Genomic DNA, 21183 nt, shown 5'->3' on the forward strand with positions numbered 1-21183 from the left:
GCCATTGGGGGCGGGGAAGATGTGGAATGAGATCATAGCCGTCATGTGCCAAGGACACGGGACAGTGCGGCCATTGCCAGCACACTGCCATTGGAGGCAGGGAAGATGTGGAATGAGAGCATAGCCGTCGTGTGCCGAGGACACGGGACAGTGCGGCCATTGCCAGCACACTGCCATTGGGGGCGGGGAAGATGTGGAATGAGAGCATAGCCGTCGTGTGCCGAGGACACGGGACAGTGCGGCCATTGCCAGCACACTGCCATTGGGGGCGGGGAAGATGTGGAATGAGAGCATAGCCGTCGTGTGCCGAGGACACGGGACAGTGCAGCCATTGCCAGCACACTGCCATTGGAGGCAGGGAAGATGTGGAATGAGAACATAGCCGTCGTGTGCCGAGGACACGGGACAGTGCGGCCATTGCCAGCACACTGCCATTGGGGGCGGGGAAGATGTGGAATGAGAGCATAGCCGTCGTGTGCCAAGGACACAGGACAGTGCGGCCATTGCCAGCACACTGCCATTGGGGGCGGGGAAGATGTGGAATGAGAGCATAGCCGTCGTGTGCCAAGGACACGGGACAGTGCGGCCATTGCCAGCACACTGCCATTGGGGGCGGGGAAGATGTGGAATGAGAGCATAGCCGTCGTGTGCCAAGGACAAGGGACAGTGCGGCCATTGCCAGCACAGTGCCATTGGGGGCGGGGAAGATGTGGAATGAGAGCATAGCCGTCGTGTGCCAAGGACACGGGACAGTGCGGCTATTGCCAGCACACTGCCATTGGGGGCGGGGAAGATGTGGAATGAGAACATAGCCGTCGTGTGCCAAGGACACAGGACAGTGCGGCCATTGCCAGCACACTGCCATTGGGGGCGGGGAAGATGTGGAATGAGAGCATAGCCGTCGTGTGCCGAGGAGACAGGGCAGTGCGACCATTGCCAGCACACTGCCATTGGGGGCGGGGAAGATGTGGAATAAGAGCATAGCCGTCGTGTACCCAGGACACGGGGCTGTGTGGCCATTGCCAGCACACTGCCATTGGAGGCGGGGAAGATGTGGAATGAGAGCATAGCCGTCGTGTACCCAGGACACGGGGCTGTGTGGCCATTGCCAGCACACTGCCATTGGAGGCAGGGAAGATGTGGAATGAGAGCATAGCCGTCGTGTACCCAGGACACGGGGCTGTGTGGCCATTGCCAGCACACTGCCATTGGAGGCGGGGAAGATGTGGAATGAGAGCATAGCCGTCGTGTACCCAGGACACGGGGCTGTGTGGCCATTGCCAGCACACTGCCATTGGAGGCAGGGAAGATGTGGAATGAGAACACAGCCGTCGTGTGCCAAGGACACGGGACAGTGCGGCCATTGCCAGCACACTGCCATTGGGGGCGGGGAAGATGTGGAATGAGAGCATAGCCGTCGTGTGCCAAGGACACGGGACAGTGCGGCCATTGCCAGCACACTGCCATTGGGGGCGGGGAAGATGTGGAATGAGAACATAGCCGTCGTGTGCCAAGGACACGGGACAGTGCGGCCATTGCCAGCACACTGCCATTGGGGGCGGGGAAGATGTGGAATGAGAGCATAGCCGTCGTGTGCCAAGGACACAGGACAGTGCGGCCATTGCCAGCACACTGCCATTGGGGGCGGGGAAGATGTGGAATGAGAGCATAGCCGTCGTGTGCCAAGGACACGGGACAGTGCGGCCATTGCCAGCACACTGCCATTGGGGGCGGGGAAGATGTGGAATGAGAACATAGCCGTCGTGTGCCAAGGACACGGGACAGTGCGGCCATTGCCAGCACACTGCCATTGGGGGCGGGGAAGATGTGGAATGAGAGCATAGCCGTCGTGTACCCAGGACACGGGGCTGTGTGGCCATTGCCAGCACACTGCCATTGGAGGCAGGGAAGATGTGGAATGAGAACACAGCCGTCGTGTGCCGAGGACACGGGACAGTGCGGCCATTGTCAGCACACTGCCATTGGGGGCGGGGAAGATGTGGAATGAGAGCATAGCCGTCGTGTGCCAAGGACAAGGGACAGTGCGGCCATTGCCAGCACAGTGCCATTGGGGGCGGGGAAGATGTGGAATGAGAGCATAGCCGTCGTGTGCCAAGGACACGGGACAGTGCGGCTATTGCCAGCACACTGCCATTGGGGGCGGGGAAGATGTGGAATGAGAACATAGCCGTCGTGTGCCAAGGACACAGGACAGTGCGGCCATTGCCAGCACACTGCCATTGGGGGCGGGGAAGATGTGGAATGAGAGCATAGCCGTCGTGTGCCGAGGAGACAGGGCAGTGCGACCATTGCCAGCACACTGCCATTGGGGGCGGGGAAGATGTGGAATAAGAGCATAGCCGTCGTGTACCCAGGACACGGGGCTGTGTGGCCATTGCCAGCACACTGCCATTGGAGGCGGGGAAGATGTGGAATGAGAGCATAGCCGTCGTGTACCCAGGACACGGGGCTGTGTGGCCATTGCCAGCACACTGCCATTGGAGGCAGGGAAGATGTGGAATGAGAGCATAGCCGTCGTGTACCCAGGACACGGGGCTGTGTGGCCATTGCCAGCACACTGCCATTGGAGGCGGGGAAGATGTGGAATGAGAGCATAGCCGTCGTGTACCCAGGACACGGGGCTGTGTGGCCATTGCCAGCACACTGCCATTGGAGGCAGGGAAGATGTGGAATGAGAACACAGCCGTCGTGTGCCAAGGACACGGGACAGTGCGGCCATTGCCAGCACACTGCCATTGGGGGCGGGGAAGATGTGGAATGAGAGCATAGCCGTCGTGTGCCAAGGACACGGGACAGTGCGGCCATTGCCAGCACACTGCCATTGGGGGCGGGGAAGATGTGGAATGAGAGCATAGCCGTCGTGTGCCAAGGACACAGGACAGTGCGGCCATTGCCAGCACACTGCCATTGGAGGCGGGGAAGATGTGGAATGAGAGCATAGCCGTCGTGTGCCAAGGACACGGGACAGTGCGGCCATTGCCAGCACACTGCCATTGGGGGCGGGGAAGATGTGGAATGAGAACATAGCCGTCGTGTGCCAAGGACACGGGACAGTGCGGCCATTGCCAGCACACTGCCATTGGGGGCGGGGAAGATGTGGAATGAGAGCATAGCCGTCGTGTACCCAGGACACGGGGCTGTGTGGCCATTGCCAGCACACTGCCATTGGAGGCAGGGAAGATGTGGAATGAGAACACAGCCGTCGTGTGCCGAGGACACGGGACAGTGCGGCCATTGTCAGCACACTGCCATTGGGGGCGGGGAAGATGTGGAATGAGAGCATAGCCGTCGTGTGCCAAGGACACGGGACAGTGTGGCCATTGCCAGCACACTGCCATTGGGGGCGGGGAAGATGTGGAATGAGAGCATAGCCGTCGTGTGCCAAGGACACGGGACAGTGCGGCCATTGCCAGCACACTGCCATTGGAGGCGGGGAAGATGTGGAATGAGAGCATAGCCGTCGTGTGCCAAGGACACGGGACAGTGCGGCCATTGCCAGCACACTGCCATTGGGGGCGGGGAAGATGTGGAATGAGAGCATAGCCGTCGTGTGCCGAGGACACGGGACAGTGCGGCCATTGCCAGCACACTGCCATTGGAGGCGGGGAAGATGTGGAATGAGAGCATAGCCGTCGTGTGCCAAGGACACGGGACAGTGCGGCCATTGCCAGCACACTGCCATTAGGGGCGGGGAAGATGTGGAATGAGAGCATAGCCGTCGTGTGCCGAGGACACGGGACAGTGCGGCCATTGCCAGCACACTGCCATTGGGGGCGGGGAAGATGTGGAATGCATTTGGCTTTGTACGTTAGTTTGGTTCTGGATCTCCTAGAGGCCCTTGGACAAAGGGCCCGAAGCTGCTCCACTGAAAACAGCAGGAATGGGAGCAGCCCTAAATGAGGAACAGGCCAGTATATCAACACCACAGCAAGTTATTGGCCCTCTATGTGCCATTGATCTGCTCACCAAATCCCCTGCAAGTTCAATGCAGTTTCCTGTAGAAAATAATGAATGGCAGGATATCGGAATACCTGCCCATTACGAAGTAGGCCCTTCCCTCCCCGTGACTTTCAATGAGAGTTGAGCGCCTCCAGGGCCAGCCCACAACATTTTGGCACCTGAAGCGTGGAGCTCAAATGACGCCCCCATCCCCTCCCCTGCCTGTGATGTCTCTTGTGCCCACCTTCCTCCAGCACAGCACTCCACCATCTCTGTGCATCTAGAGCAGAGAGAATACACATACACCAGCAGCAGACACAATTTTCTACACTCTGGGTCCTAGTGGCACCCCCACCCCCCTCAGTTCGCCTCATGGTAGGCCCACCCTGGGCGCCTCTCACTAAGGCACTTCTGAAAGCCCCATCTCCAATGATATTCACCTTCAAAATGACTTACATTAATCATGCAGGAGCCACCCTGCCAAGCCTGTGTAGGCTCCAACTCTCAAAGGCCTATGCGTGTGTGACGGCACGTTGGGGTTTTCCCGTCTCCTGCACCCCCGTAATGGCACGAACAGACTCCACCAGCCAGTAGAATGGAGGGAGTTTATTGCTTCTCCAGGATACAGCACAGCACAAATGTAAGCTGGTTCCAGGGCAGGCCTAGGATGCCTCAGCCCCCCTTGAGATGGGAGAGACTGGGCCCCTAAATCCCAGCCTGTTGCCTAGGCTGCTTCCTCCATGATACCAGCCAGAAACTAACTCCCTTCCAGCCCTGCCCCCAGCCAGGGCTCCACTCCCCTTCTTCCCATTGTTCCGCTCCCTGGGAGATAACTGGTCAGACAGGTTCAAAGCCCCCTTGCATAATGACTCATTCCCTGCCCTGCTGGGCCGTGCTGCAGCCAGCAGCCAGTGGAGGTCACTCCCAACCCACTGCCCAGCATAGCAACCAGCAAGATACCCTCACTATGTCACAGCATGTGTTTAACTTTCTGCTCTGGAATAGTTCCATGGATTTCAGTAAAACTGCTCACAAACCCAGACGTGTATACATTATTCTTTGCAGCATCAGAGCCATGGCACTTTCTGGAGACACGTCCAAGCAGAGCTGCTATGGAAAATACAGATGGAAAGGCAAAGATACGCAAAACTTGTATTTAATAATGCATCTACTATATATTTGAGAGAGTTTGTCTGTGCTAGAACGCCACCCAAATGGTAAGAGATAGGACCGCCAAATTCAGTACCCAGCTTCATAACAAAGCAAGGACAGGGTTTGGTTGTGGCAGGAAAATGGGATGTGCCTGGAATGGGATTGCCGCTCCCAAATCCATACAGGAAAGAGACAGACTCCAGGCAGGTGAAAGGGGCTGGTTAGGGACATGCCCCTCCATCCCCCCATGCAGGACTGTCCCAGCCCTGAGCCTCCCAACCCCCAGGCACCTTTTAGGGAGGGCAAAGCTCCCCTCCCGCCCCCCACAGGAACATTGCTGGCTGTTGCCCTTCATTAGGGAGCAAGGGGAAAGTGCTCAGTTTGCCACATCCCTTGCTCTGGCTGGGCAGCGCAGGGGGCAGACAAACCTGGACCAACCCCAGCCCAGGGACATGCACCCCTCCCTCAGCTGTGCCTGCTGGAGCTGCAGCAGCCATGGAGAGGTGCTTCTCACCTGGCCCCAAGCTGCTGCAGGGAGAGAGGGCTGGGGCTGTCCTCTCTCCCCAGGGCAGCCTGCAGGCTGAACCCCTCCTCCCAGCCCCTCCCCAGAGCAATGATTTCAATGGAGCATGGACATTTTCATTTTATTAAAAAAAAACAAAAATTGATTGAGTTAAGGATCCAAGCAAGTCTGGGTAAATCGTCTAGTAATAAATAAAGGACAAAACAGGAAGAGCAACATTCAGAAAATCCAAATAACTAAAGTGCTTTTAAACAGATCGGACATTTAACACTGTTTTATGGACATTTAAGCATTACAAAATAGTTTCCTATGTCAATTCACAAAATAGCATAAACATTTCTTAGGGGTACTATGGCTTGATTTTCACAAAGGTGTGAGTTCTCTTATGCATAGTATATCAAAGAACATTCAAAAGCATACAAAATTATTGCATAAAATATCCCCCCACACACACTTCACCCCCTCACACACACATACAGGCTGTGTCTAGATTGGCAAGTTTTTTGCGGAAAAACTTGCCAGCTGTCTACACTGGCCGCTTGAATTTCCGCAAGAACACTGACGATCTCATGTAAGAAATCAGTGCTTCTTGCGGAAATACTATGCTGCTCCCATTCGGGCAAAAGTCCTTTTGTGCAAAAGGGCCAGTGTAGACAGCTCAGATTTGTTTTGCGCAAAAGCTTGTCTAGATTGGCATGGACGCTTTTCTGCAAAGAGTGCTTTTGCGGAAAAGCGTCCGTGCCAATCTAGACGCTCTTTTCTGCAAATGCTTTTAATGGAAAACTTTTCCGTTAAAAGCATTTGCAGAAAATCATTCCAGTCTAGACGTAGCCACAGAGACAAGGTCTAAGTCAGATACACCGTGTAATTGGCTTATAAGGCTGTATTGACTGATACACAGCTCCAAGTGGGGCAAGCTGGCCTGGCTCTCCTGAAATCAATGGCACGATGTCAACTTACAAGAGCTGAAAAACCAATCCCCAGTCTTTAAGAAAAGCTTTCACTTCTTCTCGAGGCCAAACAGTTGCATATTTTAAACACAGAATTGCCACTTTGGTGCTTGCCCAGTTCCACATAGTAAACGCTGGAATGTAACTTCTGAAAGAAGGGTTCTGTTATGTCCTGCCCAGTCAGGTTCCAGAGGAAATAACTCCACGCTTGCTCATGCACCTGGCTAGCTGGCAGAAGTGTCTTTCAGCTGCTTGTCTTACAGAATGAAAGGGAGGTTCTCCCGATGTATCACTAGAGCGGCCCAAGAATCAGTCACATTTTCACATCAACATTACCAAACCTTCCCCTCAGCTCTGTTTGTTACATGCTAACAGCTGTAACGTTAGGGCTGGGGAAGGGATCGTGGCTAGATCCGGTTTTAACAGGTCTCAGATTCATGTACAATGCTGTGTTAATTGTTTGAAAAATACCTCATAAATAGCCCTGTCTTTCCAAAGTGCTCCAGGGTCTCGTTTTCCTAGCGCCCCGCACTGCCCTTGCTCCCTGAGTTTAGTAGTCATTGTTCTTCCCATCTGTCTGGGGGTCTCCTTTGAGACACTGTCTCAAAGCACTCCTGTTCCCTTGCTTTGCTGTGCTAGAGAGATCCATCGCGGTATCCTCGGAGTTGTCCAGAGAGCTGAGTTTGTCACCAGCGCTTCTCTGGTGCTCTGCTGGCCTCACTTGTAATTCCTCCTCAGGACCTTCCAATCTCCAGCTGTCCGGCATCTTCTCCTCGCTCTCAGGCTTCCTTGTCACATCCATGGATTTCTTATGCATCCCTTCAAAAGTGAAGAAGAGTGCGCATAGATAATGTGCTGCTGAAACCCGCTTGGGACATCTGAGAGCGCTGTGCCTGCTAATTCAGTCACACCTGGCTCAGCTGTGACCTTTCCTCCTCTTCTCCCCTCGTTTGTCCAGCCTTTCCCTTGGACAGATCCAAAGCCCAGCGAAGACAGCAAAAAGTATCCATCTGACCTCAGTGGGCTGGATCCCTCACTCGCCTGCTGTTTCATTGTAGATTGTGAGCTCTCTGGGCCTGCGGTCTATAGTATTTGCATGTAAGTATGTGGTAAGCTAGGGCTCTGTTCCCTCCCTGCCGCTCTAAAACGCTACAAGAACGTACCGGATTAAACCCCCGTTCCGAATGCACTCACGCCAGTGCTGCACTCTAATGTGCACTTCTTTCAATCAGATCTGTGCAGGGGTGTTTCCCCGACTCAGGGCTGAAATCCTAGCGCACACTAAGCACCGTCCATTGTTACTGCGCAGCAACAGACGGGCCACCCCCCAAAACAGCTCTGTAGCGCATCCTTTTCAAAGCACTTCCACACCCACTGAAAACTGCCAGGGAAGAGTGTGTGATTGCCTTTACCCCGCCCCCACCAGGAAAAGACCGGCATGTGTACCAAAGGGAGTGGCCCTGGTCCCCCAGCAGGCCGGACCCGCCCGGGGCTGTGTGCTGTCTTACCAAGCAGCCATGGAGCGCAGGAGCCCACCAGGCCGCTCTTGGCCGAGTTGATGATTGACTCAGGCAGAGGGATGGAGTGCCTCACCATGGCCCCGTAGAGCCCGTACTCTGCCATGACGCTGCTCCTGCCCCAACACTTCTCACGCTTCCTCCACTTGGCTCTTCGGTTCTGAAACCAGACCTGGGGAGGGAGGGGGGGCAAGTGCAGGCATGTGCCCAGGGTGTGTGTGTGTGTGTGTGTGTGTGTGTGTGTGTGTGTGTGTGTGTGTGTGTGTGTGTGTGTGTGTGTGTGTGTGTGTGTGTGTGTGTGTGTGTGTGTGTGAGAGAGAGAGAGAGAGAGAGAGAGAGAGAGAGAGATTAGGGCAGTGTCCAGAGAGGGGGTGTCCAGGGTGTGTGTGTATGTGTGTGTGTGTGTGTGTGTGTGTGTGTGTGAGTGAGAGAGAGAGAGATTAGGGCGGTGTCCAGAGAGGGGGTGTCCAGGGTGTGTGTGTGTGTGTGTGTGTGTGTGTGTGTGTGTGTGTGTGTGTGTGTGTGAGTGAGAGAGAGAGAGATTAGGGCGGTGTCCAGAGAGGGAGTGTCCAGGGTGTGTGTGTGTGTGTGTGTGTGTGTGTGTGTGTGTGTGTGTGTGTGTGTGAGTGAGAGAGAGAGAGATTAGGGCGGTGTCCAGAGAGGGGGTGCCCGGGGGATGTGTCGAAGGGAGTGTGATGCAGGGGGAGGTGTTGAGAGAGACACAGAAAGAGAACACGCACTCCATGACTGATCAGGCTCTGTAGTGCTAGGCCGGGGTGGGGATCTGGGCTCAGATGTGTGCCCAGAGGGGGCAGTGAACAGGAAGTAAGGGCAGCCGCCTGCATGGCCATCTCCTCTGTGCTGGGTGCACTGGGAACCTTTCACGTTTCCGGGAATGCCCCTCCCCCAGTCATTGTGCGTAAACAAGGGCTCTTGGGAAGTGGGCCCTGCTCCCCAAAACCTTATGTCTGATGCCCCAAAGGGAGCTCCTTGTAAGGGGCTCTTAGAACTGCCTGGCCCTGCCCCACTCTCCTGCTCTTAGGCAAGTCAGTGGCAAAATCCCTGGCTACGTCTAGACTGGCATGATTCTCCGGAAATGCTTTCAACTGAAAAGTTTTCCGTTAAAAGCATTTTCGGAACAGAGCGTCTAGATTGGCAGGACACTTTTCCTCAAAAGCACTTTTTGCAGAAAAGCGTCCGTGCCAATCTAGATGCGCTTTTCCGCAAAAAAGCCCCGATCGCCATTTTCACCATCGGGGCTTTTTTGCGCAAAACAAATCTGAGCTGTCTACACTGGCCCTTTTGCGCAAAAGGACTTTTGCCTGAACGGGAGCAGCATAGTATTTCCGCAAGAAGCACTGATTTCAGACAGTAGGAAGTCAGTGCTTTTGCAGAAATTCAAGCAGCCAGTGTAGACAGCTGGCAAGTTTTTCCGGAAAAGCGGCTGATTTTCCAGAAAAACTGGCCAGTCTAGACACAGCCCCTGTGTGCAGAAGGGCGCAGGGCCCAGCTGTGGCCAGTTGGATGGCTGGGCCACAGAGGACAGGCAGCAAGCTTTGGCCTGGTCACTCCTGCCGAGACCTGGCCTGGGCTTCACGGGAGGGAGAGGCGAGCAGCCGGCCCACAGGGCCAGCCAGGGAGCAGCAGGCTCCTTCCTGCCCAGCGCTGTGCCGGGCCTGGCCATCGGGGCTGTGCGGGGCAGCAGTACCTGGATCCTGTCCTCGGGCAGCTCCGTCTTCATGGCCAGCATTTCCCTGGCGTACACGTCCGGGTAGTGGGCTTCGTTGAAAGCCTTTTCCAGCTCCTCCAGCTGGTGAGCAGTAAACACTGTCCTGGGGGAGAGAGCCCGTCACTGTCGCTGCCAGCCCCGCCTCCCCGGCAGCCGCCTGCAGCTCCAGCCCGGCTAGTTCTAGGAGCGCTCGGGCTAGCCGAGGAGCGCTACTTCACCCGCACCTGGGCCACCCGGCGCAGCCGGGGCTGCAGTGCGGCCAGCGGGCAGGCCACGCTCCGGGGCTCCCCGGCCTCCCGCTGCCCCGGCGCGGTACCTGTGCCGGCGCTTCTTCCGCTTGGGCTGAGCGCTCGGCGTCTTCGGCTCCTTGTCCCCCGACAGGCTGCCCTCGTCTGCGCCAGAGGAGGGAAAGGCCGGTGAGCGCCAGGGGCCCGGGCAGCGCAGCCCCGAGGAAGGGCCCGGGCGCAGCCTCTCCCGGCGGGCGGTTCAGCACCGGCTGGGCGGACAGCGCGGGCGGGGAGCCCTCGGCCAGGCTCCGCGAGGGAAACAGCGCCGGGGCGGGAGAGGCTCTGGGGGTGCCCCGGGGCGCGGACAAGGACCGGGCGCGGCTGGGGGGGGGGGCCAGGTCAGGGCGCGGCGGGGGGGAACAAGGTGCGGCTTGGGGGGCGGAGCCCAGGGCAGAGCACGGCTGAGGGGGGGCGAGACGGGGCAGGGCGCGGCTGGGGGGGGCGAGACGGGGCAGGGCGCGGCTGGGGGGGGCGAGACGGGGCAGGGCGCGGCTGGGGGGGGCGAGACGGGGCAGGGCGCGGCTGGGGGGAGGGAGGGAGCCCGGGGCAGGGCGCGCCCCTGGGGCTGTGGGCCAGCGCAGGGTCCTTACCCGAGACGTTCTCCTGGCGCCCGCCGGCGGGCGGCCCGGGGTGCCGGGGTAGCTCGGCCCGGGGCTGCAGGAAGGGGACGTGCGCCGGCAGCAGGCAGGGGGTTCCGGCGGGGGGCGGCGCCCCGAAGCCGCACAGGAAACCCAAGCCCAGAGGCAGGGAGCCGCCACTGAGAGCCACCCCGCCACGTCCGGGCCCGGCGCCCTCGCATCCCGCGCCGGCCACGGGGGCTGCCGGCGGCTGCAGCTCTGCCTCCAGCCCCAGCAGGTCGGTGATGGCGAAGCCCTTGGAGCGCAGGGCCGGGGTGCCCAGCCGGGCCGCCTTCTCGCTGGCGGCGCTGGGCACCAGGGCTTTGCCCTTGGCTCGGCCCTCGGCGGGCTCCTCCCGGCCCGTCATGCTGTCTCCGCGCCCCAGGATGGCCGGGGGCAGAGCCGCCCGGAGCCTTTTATCCCGCGGCCCGGCTCCAATCAGCTCCGGGCAGGGGGGTCGCGGAGGGGGCGGGGGCGGGACCGCTCCCAATCCCAGGGGATTAATTGCCCGAGGACCCCAGCCCACCCCTGTACCCCGCCTCGCCGCTTCTCCAGGGAGCACGTTGCGGCGTCCAGCCACTGTCCCGGGCGCTGCTCCGCGCAGCGCACCCCAGCCCGTGCGCCCTGGGCGCGCCGAGCACTGGCCGGGGATGTTGTGCCTCCCCGAGGCTGCTCTGGCTGCAGCCCGTCTGTCAGTCCCACACCTACGGGCTGCCTGGCAGGCAGCGGCTGTGCGGAGCTCGCTCGGGCCCGGGTGCCTCAGCCCAGCCAAAGCGCCAAGCCGGCGGGACTCTGGCCTGGGCGCGGGGCTCAGTTTAGCGCAGCCACAGTTCAGTCCGGTCCCTGGCCGCGGAGCCGGGCAGTGGATGGGCCGCGGGCTGGGGTTTCTAGGGCGAGGTGCAGCTGGGGGCAGCGACCCGCCCGGGGCGAGGCAGTGGAAGAGCGGTTCCCTGGCAGCGGGCGGCTAGCCCCGGGCCAGAAGAAACCTCTTTGGCTGGGCTTTGGAAAGCCCTGCCTGAGCCGGCTCCCGCCAGCTGCACTGGCCCGGCCGCGGCTCCCGGTTCCGAGCAGCGTTCCCCGCCTCGCCCGAAGCCAGTGTCTGCCCGGAGCCGCGCTCCGAAAGGGGGCTCGGGCCCCTGGCACCCCTGGCGGGGTTTCCAAAGAGCTGCCCGCGGGCGCGCCAAAGCAGAGCTCGCGCTTGGATTTGGTCCTTTGCCGCCAGCCCTGCAGATTAACCACGGGGCTCCTGCTAAAGATAATTACACGGGGCTGCGCATTAACTCGCGTTATTAAGGAAAGACCCAAATCTGCCTCCGCAAGCTGTTCCCGGCCGGGATTAGCCAAACAATAACTTTCGTTCGGGGGAAGCGGGATTGGAATTGCTCGGCCTCGCCGGCCTTGCGCCTGGCGCCCAGGAGAGCTTCTCGGCCGAAAGGGAGGCGGGCGTCCGGCTGAAACAGGAGTGACTCCGGTTTGACGCGAGGGAAGGAAGCGTTTCCTCCCGGGGAGGCTGCTTGCCCCCAGCCGGAGCGACGCTCGTTTCATGAACTGCTTTGCCGGCTCAGGCAGGCAAAGAGGGGTCGGTCCTGCTTTGGGCAGGGCGCGGAGCTCGCAGGCCTCCTGCGGCCTCTTGCAGCCTGTGCGGCTCCGCTTCTTGGGTTGAAAACTCCGGTGCAGCGGCCCCGGGCGCGTCTCTAACAGGCTGGCCAGACGCAGGAGGGCGGCGGCAGGAGCCCTTAGCGGTGACTTGCCCGAGGACCCCAGCGCACTCGTGGCGCTGCTGGCTGCGGACCCAGCCGCGGTTCAGCGCTAGGGCCTACCCCGGGGCTCGCCCCCGCCAGTCACTTTCCCAGCTCGCTTGGACTCGGAGACTTTCCCTGCTGCCGGGCCAGCCCGCAGCCAGTGGGGCACGGCCCCTAGCGCTGGACGCCACCCCAGGCTCCGCTTAACGCGGCAGTTTACGGGCGGCTGGGGACGACGAAGCCTTAAATCTGCCCCTAGCCGATCGCACAGGCCGCGCTGCGCACACCTGCCTCCCGCCCTCTGCGCGCCCACCGTGCGCTCTGCGCCCTTGCGGCAGCGCAGCAATCTGGGGTCTGGACTGAGCCGTTTGCCAATAAATCAGTTAAAGGATCTCTTGATATGTGCTCATCAGGGGGATGATCCGGGATTAAACTAATCAGTAAATGTTTCTCTGCTCATTATTTTCCAGGGAAGATTTCCAGGCGATTCCCCGACGCCAAAAGATTATTAATCCCTTAAAGAGCAGAACATCAAACATCGCTCCTCGCTCTACTTTTCTTGCACGCCCCTCCCAAGGCTGCCCCCGCCCTCGGCCGCTGCTGTCTACGGGCCCGGGACCCGGGGCAGGCCCAGGCATCACTGGGCGCCCGGTTCCAGAGCCCTTGGCCACCCCCGCCTGCTCCTACCTGCCTGGCAGCCACAGCGATCCCCTCCCCTCGCGGCGCGGGCCGCCCGGGGCACCCCTGGCAGTGGCTTGGCCCGCAGCGCAGGGCCAGCCTGAGATCTGCGCCCACCAGAGGAGCGCCCAGCGGGGTCCAGCTCCCTGAGCTCTGGACGGCCCGGCCGTTTCCGCGCTGCCTTGGCAAAGGACGTTGTGATTCTCCGGCGGGATGCACCACCCGGAGCCTCTGGGCTCACCGGCTGCCCTCCAGTTGGGGACCGTGCATTGGGCCCCTCATTCCTACTGCTGGGCCACCGCCCCGCCCCTGCGTGGGGTCTGCAGTAGGGATGTTGAATGGTGTTCAGTCCGCCAGTGGAGTACGTGATGGCACTTCCAGCCACTGCTCCATCAGTGCAGAGCTGCTGCCGGGGCCTAACGCCACTGCGCTCCGCCTTTCCAATGGAGTAAGAGACCCTGGCTCTTACTCCATTGAAAAGCAGAGGTGCAGCATCTGGGACCTGGGCAAGCCAAGAATCAGCTGATTCCCGGCTCAGCCCAGTCCCCCACTGCGCCTCTTTCCTGCCCCGCCGTGGAGACGAGGGAACCAGCTTTTAAATTGGCTCCCCCCAGCGCCAGCTCCTGCTCCTGATAGAGACAGAAAGGGGGGAAGCAACTAGCTGAGTAGTGACTTGACTACCCGATAAGCATAGACTTATGGGGCAGTCCACTAGTCGCTTCCATCCCTAGTCTGCAGGGCAGCGGGACACCCAGCCCAGCCCCAGGAGAGCCAGTCCAGGGCCACTGGAGCACAGTGCATGGGGGCAGTGGGGCTGCGAGCCACTGAACCAACTGCAAACCCTGCTCAGGGTGGAACCACTTGGGGCTAAAGATGTTAACTAGCAGTGAATTGACTAGTCGAGTAGTGGATGGAATTTCCATGGCCACTCAGCTAGTCCGCAGGCACTTCCATGTTCCTCCTCTGAGATGTACAGGAGCCCCCGCCCCACCCCGCTGGGCCCCGCTGGGCACTTGTACATTCCCAAGGAGGCATGCAGAACTCCGCACGCAGCGCAGGCCGGGGGGAAGTCCCGCTGACTCAGGCCAGCTTTGAACTGTACAAGGGCCCCCAACAGGGGTTCTTGTGCATTTCACAGTGGCAGCACCTGCCTGGAGCCGGGGGTCAGCGCGGGACTCAGAGTCCCCTGCTGATCCCGGACGCTGGCGGTGCTGCCGCTTTGAAGTACCTCCTCCCCCCCCCTTTTGCTACCTCTATCTGATAGAGGCAGCAAGGGGGGGATCGACGAGTCAGCTGGACTGGTCCTTAACATCCTTACTTCAGGCCAGGGCAGCCACACCCCAAGCTGCATTCCCTGGCCTGCAACAGCCCAGCTCCTCCTGCCCTGGGCAGCACAAACCCACCGTGCGTCCCACAGCCAGGGGCAATGCCCACAGCAGCCCCCCAAAGAGCTGCCTCTGCCTGGAGGGCTGCCAGGCTCTGTCTCCGGTGCCATTTTGGTGCTCCCTGGGGCGTGATCCCCAAACCGCCCAGCACCCCGTGAGAGCCACTGAGCTCACCCCTTGGTGTTCCTCATAAACAATGATTGGTTGGTGTTCCTTGGTTTTAAAAAGTGTAAGAAACTCTGATCTAGGGCCTCTCGCCACCACGGCCAGCCTGTCGGTACGCGGCGAGGGTACGTGGCGAGGGTACTGGAGACACTCCTGGTAACGGAGGTGCTGCCTGCGTGACTGGCCAAGGGGACTGCTGGCGAGCGGTCAGCAGGGCGGGCAGGCCCACTACTTCTCTTGACGGGAGGGGGATTTCAGCAGCGGAGGAGAACCTGTTCTATGATTTTTCATTTTATTCAATTTGGCAGAATTGCCTCTTGCCTCACCTCTCCCCACCCCGCTGCTCTACTCTGTGACACTGCCAGAGAACTGAGGGAGAATCCAGGGTCATCCACGGGACCTGTCCCGAGCCACACTCCCCTGCCAAGGGGTAAGCTGACCCCAGGGCAAGTTTCACTAGTGAAGCAGCGTTCTACTGCGGTGATTCAGCCCAGGCTGCGGCCTGTAGCTTCTGGTTAAGTAAAAGGCTGTGGCCAGCCAGGTGTGTGCCGGGGGCACGCGAGCGTGTAAAGCATGCAGGGCTGAGAGCAGCAGAGAGACCATTAACAAGCCTGTGTCCTCTAGTTGTGTGATAAAATTCTTCCTCCTGTGCTACCAAGCAGCAGGTCGTGTCCTGGTTGTTATGCTGCTGTGGCATGCCATGCTGAGATCACAGCTTGGAACTGACCAGCCATGCCATGCACAGCACCACGAACTAGCCCCAAACAGCAAAGGGGAAGCTCAGCTCCCATCTCTTTATGACGGCAAAACTCCCTCCCTGAATGCCCTGTGCCACCGTTGCGAGCTCTGTTCCTCATGGCAGACAACTGGTTCTGGAGGCCAGAGAGACAAGACGACACAGAAGAGCCAGGGTGGAGTTTTCAGAAGTCAGATGCATTGGCCCAGCTCTGCTCCCACCACAGTCGATGGGGGGCTATTTAATTTCAGCTATTACAGAAGATGAAACAGGTGATACTAAGTGCATGGCAAACAGGCTTCACTCCACACATTGCTTTGCAAGCCTTGTATGCTGCTTCCACTTAACGTCCATTCCCATGATGCAAAGACACATCTGTCTCATAATCAATGGGAGCTGTAAACACATTAAATTGGTCTCGATAACAATCTAGTGGGAGTCCTAATTCTGCATCAGCCAGTTATTCCCCCTCCTATTCAGCATGCCCACTAGACAGCCCTGCTAATTCCTGATACTAGAGTTTTTTCTTAAGACGTCTGATTAAAAACAGAAGAGCAGTCATGATTTAAATGGACTTTAAAAGCAAACATGTGTTGATACACAGGACTTTTACATCTGGAGTGTCACAGATTAATCAAACTGCTGAGAAGTGGAGTAACAAGACAGCTGTCACAGCAGTCCTGAGTAGATCTCCTAATTAATTCCTAGTGAAAAACAGGACAAACAAATGAACATCCAGACACCACACCTAAAAGAAAACAAAGGACCCAACCAATGCTATTTGTTTAGTAAGAAGCCGAAAAATAAGAAATCGGTGCCTCTCTCACCCTGCAGCTGTTGCTAACAATTCTTTGTAATCACAGGGGGATCTGGATGAAATCCAACAGTGTGACAATGTGGTCCAGCACTGTAAGTCAATAACATTGCTCTCTGTACATAAAGGTAAGTTTGTGCAAAAGTTTTTGCAGGAAAACACAGCAATGGCTGAACTTTTAAATGCCTTTTTCGTTTCAATTGTACACAGAGGTTAGCAGTGATCAGACGACTAAGCTAGGGAACATCAGTGCAAATGATGTAGGATTTGAAGCTTGAAGAGAAAAAGAACATGTTAACAATTACCTAGACAATTCAGCAGGATCTGAGGAAATACCTCCTAGAATATTTAAGGAACTGGCTAAAGAGATCTCTGAGCCATTTGGGATTATCTTTGAGAACTCGCGGAGGATGAGAGAGATACCAAAGGACTGGAAAAGGCAAATATAGTGCCTATCTGTGAAAAAGGGTCTAAGGACAATCTAGGGAATTATAGATCAATCATCTTAACTCCAGTACCTGGAAAAATAATGGAGCAAATCAATCAATTTGTCAGCACACAAAAGAAAAGAAGGTAATAAGTAACAATCAACATGGACAAAATTATGTCAAATCAACCTAAGATCCTTCTTCGATGGACTAATAAGCCTTGTGGCTGGGGGGCTGTGCTAGATGTGCTACATCGTGACTTTAGGAAGAGTTCTGAGATTATTTCACATGACCTTCTCATAAACAAGAGAAATGCAGCCCAGACCCACATGAACCTCCACTAAGGTAGGTGCACATCTGGCATCTCAGTTTAGACATCCCCCCACTGCAGGGCCTGACCTGGCGGGTGTTCTCAGGCACAGCCGTGTGGCTGCAGCCAGGAGAAGCTTGTGCTTTTAGTGCTGTAGCTCCCAGCCTCACGTCCCATATCCCTAAATTTAATCTTGTGTTTCTGTCACTTGGCTATTTTGCTAGAACCCAATGCAGAGCTACTCGGCTAGTCTTACAGCATCTGGGCTCCAGGCTTATGGATAGGGATGTTAGTGCCTATTCGACAGGGCTGTCCGTCGCAAACAGGGGCTGCTGGACTCAGCGCGAGCTAGGACCGAGCAGTCCTGGCTAGCGCTGATAGCTGCACCTCTGCATTTTAAATGTAGTAAAAGCGCAGCAGAGCTGCAGCGTGGGTGGCTTCAGAGCCACCATGAGCTAGGACTGCTCATTTTCGGCTGGAGTTAGCTCTTGCAGCTACCCCACTACGGCTCTGCACAGCGGCACTTATCGACTAATCGTATAATCAATACAAATTGTATTGACTATACGATTAGCCAGATAATTGCATTTTAACATCCTTATTATGGAGGAGCAAGATTCAAATTCAGCAGTACCTTTCCCATCCCAGAGTCAGTGTTAGCCACTACGTTACAAACATGACGTCCCAGATTGCCAGAAGAGATTCCATTCTCCCCTGTCTTTTAAAAACAGCCTGCATCTCCTTCCTCCTGCAACCAACAGTTACAGGGGGCTGGATCCCAAGCTCTCTAAAGCCTGTGCACACTCCAGGTAATTTTGTGGGCTTTGGATCAGGCCATGAAGCTCTTGCAATATAGTTAGTGGGAAAACTAGCTAGCTGCAAGCTCAGTTATCATTTGTGCTAGCTTCCAGCTCATTAGAGCTAATTGCAAAGACTGTCAGAGCTGTGTCTGTGGGAGTGCTTGGAAGGTCTGGGGCACAAGGCAGAACTGGGCTGTGGATCTCCAACTGTGAACAGCCGCAAAGTAGCTGAAAACCTGTCCGCTTCAATTACCTCCGCAACAGAGCTATTCTTCCATTGCAGTGTGCTTGTCCAATTACCTTATTTTATTATTTTTGATCACTCCTCCAAATGTGCTAATTAAACAGAAATCATCAAGTCAATTAGAGAAACTCTCATTAAAGCAAAAAAGAAGGGGAAGAAAAAGGAAAATACAGCCAGGAAAGATATGGCTGGGAAGTTCCCAGCCACACACAATAGCTGCCAAATTTATTACAACACCACCCTAGGAAGGCGCAAGGGACATCTCCCCTTTCAGCGCAGATTCCTAAAATACAACGTTCTAAGCATGGGATTGCACTTTTCCATCTCCTCTGGAGCAGGACTGGACCCCAGGGCAGCCAGTCCTGAATCCTGGCGCCCCTTTGCCATTTGTAAGAGCAAGAGATCATCTTCGCTGGCCCACAAATGGGTCCGATCCAACGTACATTTCAGTCAGTGGAAGGAGTCTCATTGATTTCAACACACTGACGTTTCTTTTCCCTGGCGCTTTAAAGCTTTTAGGCTAGCTGTTGTACACACTGGAAGGGTGACCACAGGGCTAGCCCAAGCGCTCCTCCCTGCTCACAGCAGACGTAAGCATTGCTGCTCGTACCCAGGCACTGCTCTCCACACCACAGCCCACTTTGTGACAGAAGTGGGCGTTTGTCCTGTTGGCTTTTGCAAAGTGATCACGTCAGCAAGGGGCAAAATCCTACTATGCCAACAAAAGGGCTTAACAAGGGACTGTCCTGGCCCGAATGGAACAGATGGTGGATGTATAACTTGAGAACGGAATAATCTTAAAACCCCTTAGACTCTGTCAGAGCGTGAGTCAACGTCCATTGCAGTCTGTAGGAATTTCCTCATTGACTTAATTGGACTTTGGTTCAGGCCCTTAGGTTTTCCTTACACCTGCTCGTGTTACTGTTTTAATATAACAACTCAGAAATGGATGACTCAGAAGACCTCAGCTGGAGGTCCTTGGGCTGAGGCGGCCTCCACTTGTAGTGACTGGAGGGCTGTGCAGTGGCCTAAACAAAATGAGCTGGTAGGAGATGTTGCAAGGGGACGTGCATTGCAACTGCTTTGACGGCGAAGGAGAGGGGACCACCTCATAGGAGTTTGTTTATTCAGTTCAAACTGGGGAGGGAGGGGGTCTCATTCCTACACTCAACCGCACTACAGTCCCAGGCAGGATGATGAGGCGAGCAGAAGGCAGTTCATGGTATCCGATCTTCCCGTGTTGATCCTGAGCTGGTCCGCTGGCCAGGCAATCTGAGCAGAGGGCGTTCTCCGGGAGGCTCCACTTGATGGTCAACCCCCTGTGGCTGCGTCCCTCTCTCCTTTAGGGATCCGCACTGCAGCTCCTGGGCCTCTCGGGGCATGTGCACTCCCTGCGGGGGCCGCCTGCACTGTTGTTTACTCCTGCTGTTTACCTAGGAGTTTTCCCGCCTCTCGTGTCCACCTCAGACACTCTTCTGCACTCACTCAGGGAAGGGCTGGGGCTTAACAGACAACACTCGAACAGTTTATGGAGCCAAATAACATGGTTAACAGGTGAGAAAGGGAACAACGTCCATTTTAACTCTTTCCTTGCTCCTCCTTTGCCTCCAACAGGAGAAGGCAGATGGGAAGTGACTTTCCCAAGTTCACATCCCAGGTTAGCGGCAGAGCTGGAGTTTCCTGGGTCCTATGTCTTGACCAGATCTCCCTGGACCATGAGATGGCACCGTGACACACTGATGACGTCCTGTAAGATCTTGGACACACTGTATGGACTAAGGTAAACTTTACTGAACTAGTCTCAGAGGTGTATTCGTGATAGTCTGTAACTTTAAAAACAGCGAAGAACCCTGTGGTACTTTAGAGACTAACAAAAATATACAGGATCATGAGCTTTTGTGGGTAAAACCCCCCTCATCAGGTGAATTGGAGTGGAAATAACAGAATCCAAGGTAGATATAACAGCAAAAGCTGTCAATTGTAGGACCCATGTTAATGAAGCTAATTAAGTAGGCTGGATATGTCCCATTCATGGCTTTTCATATGAAAACTTGAGTGTCAAAGGCAGTGGAAATTAGCTCTGTAGTGTGTTAACCACAGAATCATAGAACCATAGAGCTGGCAGAGACCTCAGGAGGTCATTGTAATGGCGCGTTGGGGTTTTCCCGTCTCCTGCACCCCCGTAATGGCACGGACAGACTCCACCAGCCAGTAGAACAGAGGGAGTTTATTGCTTCTCCAGGATACAGCACAGCACAGATGGAATCAGGTTACAGGGCAGGCCTAGGATGCCTCAGCCCCCCTTGAGATGGGGGAGCCTGGGCCCCTAAATCCCAGCCCGTTGCCTAGGCTGCTTCCTCCATGATACCAGCCAGAAACCTAACTCACTCACTTCCAGCCCTGCCCCCAGCCAGGGCTCCACTCCCCTTCTTCCCATTGTTCTGCTCCCTGGGAGATAACTGGTCAGACAGGTTCTTAGCCCCCTTGCATAATGACTCATCCCCTGCCCTGCTGGGCCGTGCTGCAGACAGCAGCCAGTGGAGGTCACTCCCAACCCACTGCCCAGCATAGCAACCAGCAAGGTACCCACACTACGTCACACTCGGTAATGCTTTTCACAGGAGTGGCCCGAGGCTGGCTGTGGCAGCTGGCGCCCCAGGTGGAAGGCGCGATCGGCACCCCCGCCTGCACAGCTGTGAATGGCCGTGACATAATCATTGGGCGCCCGGGCCGGCGGCACCCTAGCTGACCACTGAGTCGGCCTAGGTTCATAGGCCGCCCCTGGCTTTTCACTCTGCCGAGGGGGTAGCTGACTTGGAAGGAGCGGTGGCCCTGACAGTGCCCGTGCACAGCGGCACTGTAAGTCAGTGCTGGGGCACAGGTGTTTGCACTTGGGAGCTGCTGTCTGCAGGGAACCACATTTGCTGGGCTCACTTCAGCGCCTTCCTCCCAGTCAGGCTCTGTCCCTGACAGACAAAACAAGAGAGTTCATGGCTGCTGCCCACTGACTCTGAATGATCACACAGGTGCCCACCAAAAAGATACAGCAACATCCCTCTGTGGGCAGCCAGAGTGAAAAGGAAGCAAGCGGGTGTGCGGGGCAGCTTGGAATACCCCAGTCAGCAGGGAGAGGGACACGTCCTGGA

The 21183-nt window shown here is 56.8% G+C and overlaps 1 protein-coding gene and 1 long non-coding RNA gene across 2 annotated transcripts in view; one reads left to right on the forward strand and one right to left on the reverse strand.

Annotated features, from left to right (window-relative positions):
• Positions 1–20015, forward strand: part of LOC142828096 (uncharacterized) — a 40886-nt gene extending 20871 nt beyond the window's left edge. The window contains exon 3 of the long non-coding RNA XR_012903082.2: positions 19652–20015. This is a non-coding gene — a long non-coding RNA (uncharacterized LOC142828096). The remainder of the gene's footprint in view (positions 1–19651) is intronic.
• Positions 5815–11202, reverse strand: VSX1 (visual system homeobox 1). Its single transcript, XM_075923179.2, has 5 exons — positions 10709–11202; positions 10148–10223; positions 9811–9934; positions 8094–8274; positions 5815–7404 (listed from the first exon to the last, which is right to left on the reverse strand). The coding sequence occupies exons 1-5, from the start codon at positions 11100–11102 to the stop codon at positions 7136–7138; spliced, it is 1044 nt and encodes a 347-aa protein (XP_075779294.2). The 5' UTR covers positions 11103–11202; the 3' UTR covers positions 5815–7135.
• Positions 20016–21183: the final 1168 nt, after the last annotated feature.

This window comes from Pelodiscus sinensis, chromosome 3 (assembly GCF_052426305.1).
Source record: "Pelodiscus sinensis isolate ZL-2025 chromosome 3, ASM5242630v1, whole genome shotgun sequence".
Classification (NCBI taxonomy): Eukaryota; Metazoa; Chordata; order Testudines; family Trionychidae; genus Pelodiscus; species Pelodiscus sinensis.

What these genes read in the sequence shown, in the direction of transcription:
- VSX1 (XM_075923179.2), bottom strand. Translation starts at nt 11,102, where the DNA reads ATGACGGGCCGGGAGGAGCCCGCCGAGGGCCGAGCCAAGGGCAAAGCC. An exon ending in CGGAAGAAGCGCCGGCACAG is followed by an intron (nt 9,935 to 10,147) that starts GTACCGCGCCGG and finishes TCTCTCCCCCAG; the next exon opens with GACAGTGTTTACTGCTCACC. An exon ending in CTGCGCTCCATGGCTGCTTG is followed by an intron (nt 7,405 to 8,093) that starts GTAAGACAGCAC and finishes TCACTTTTGAAG; the next exon opens with GGATGCATAAGAAATCCATG.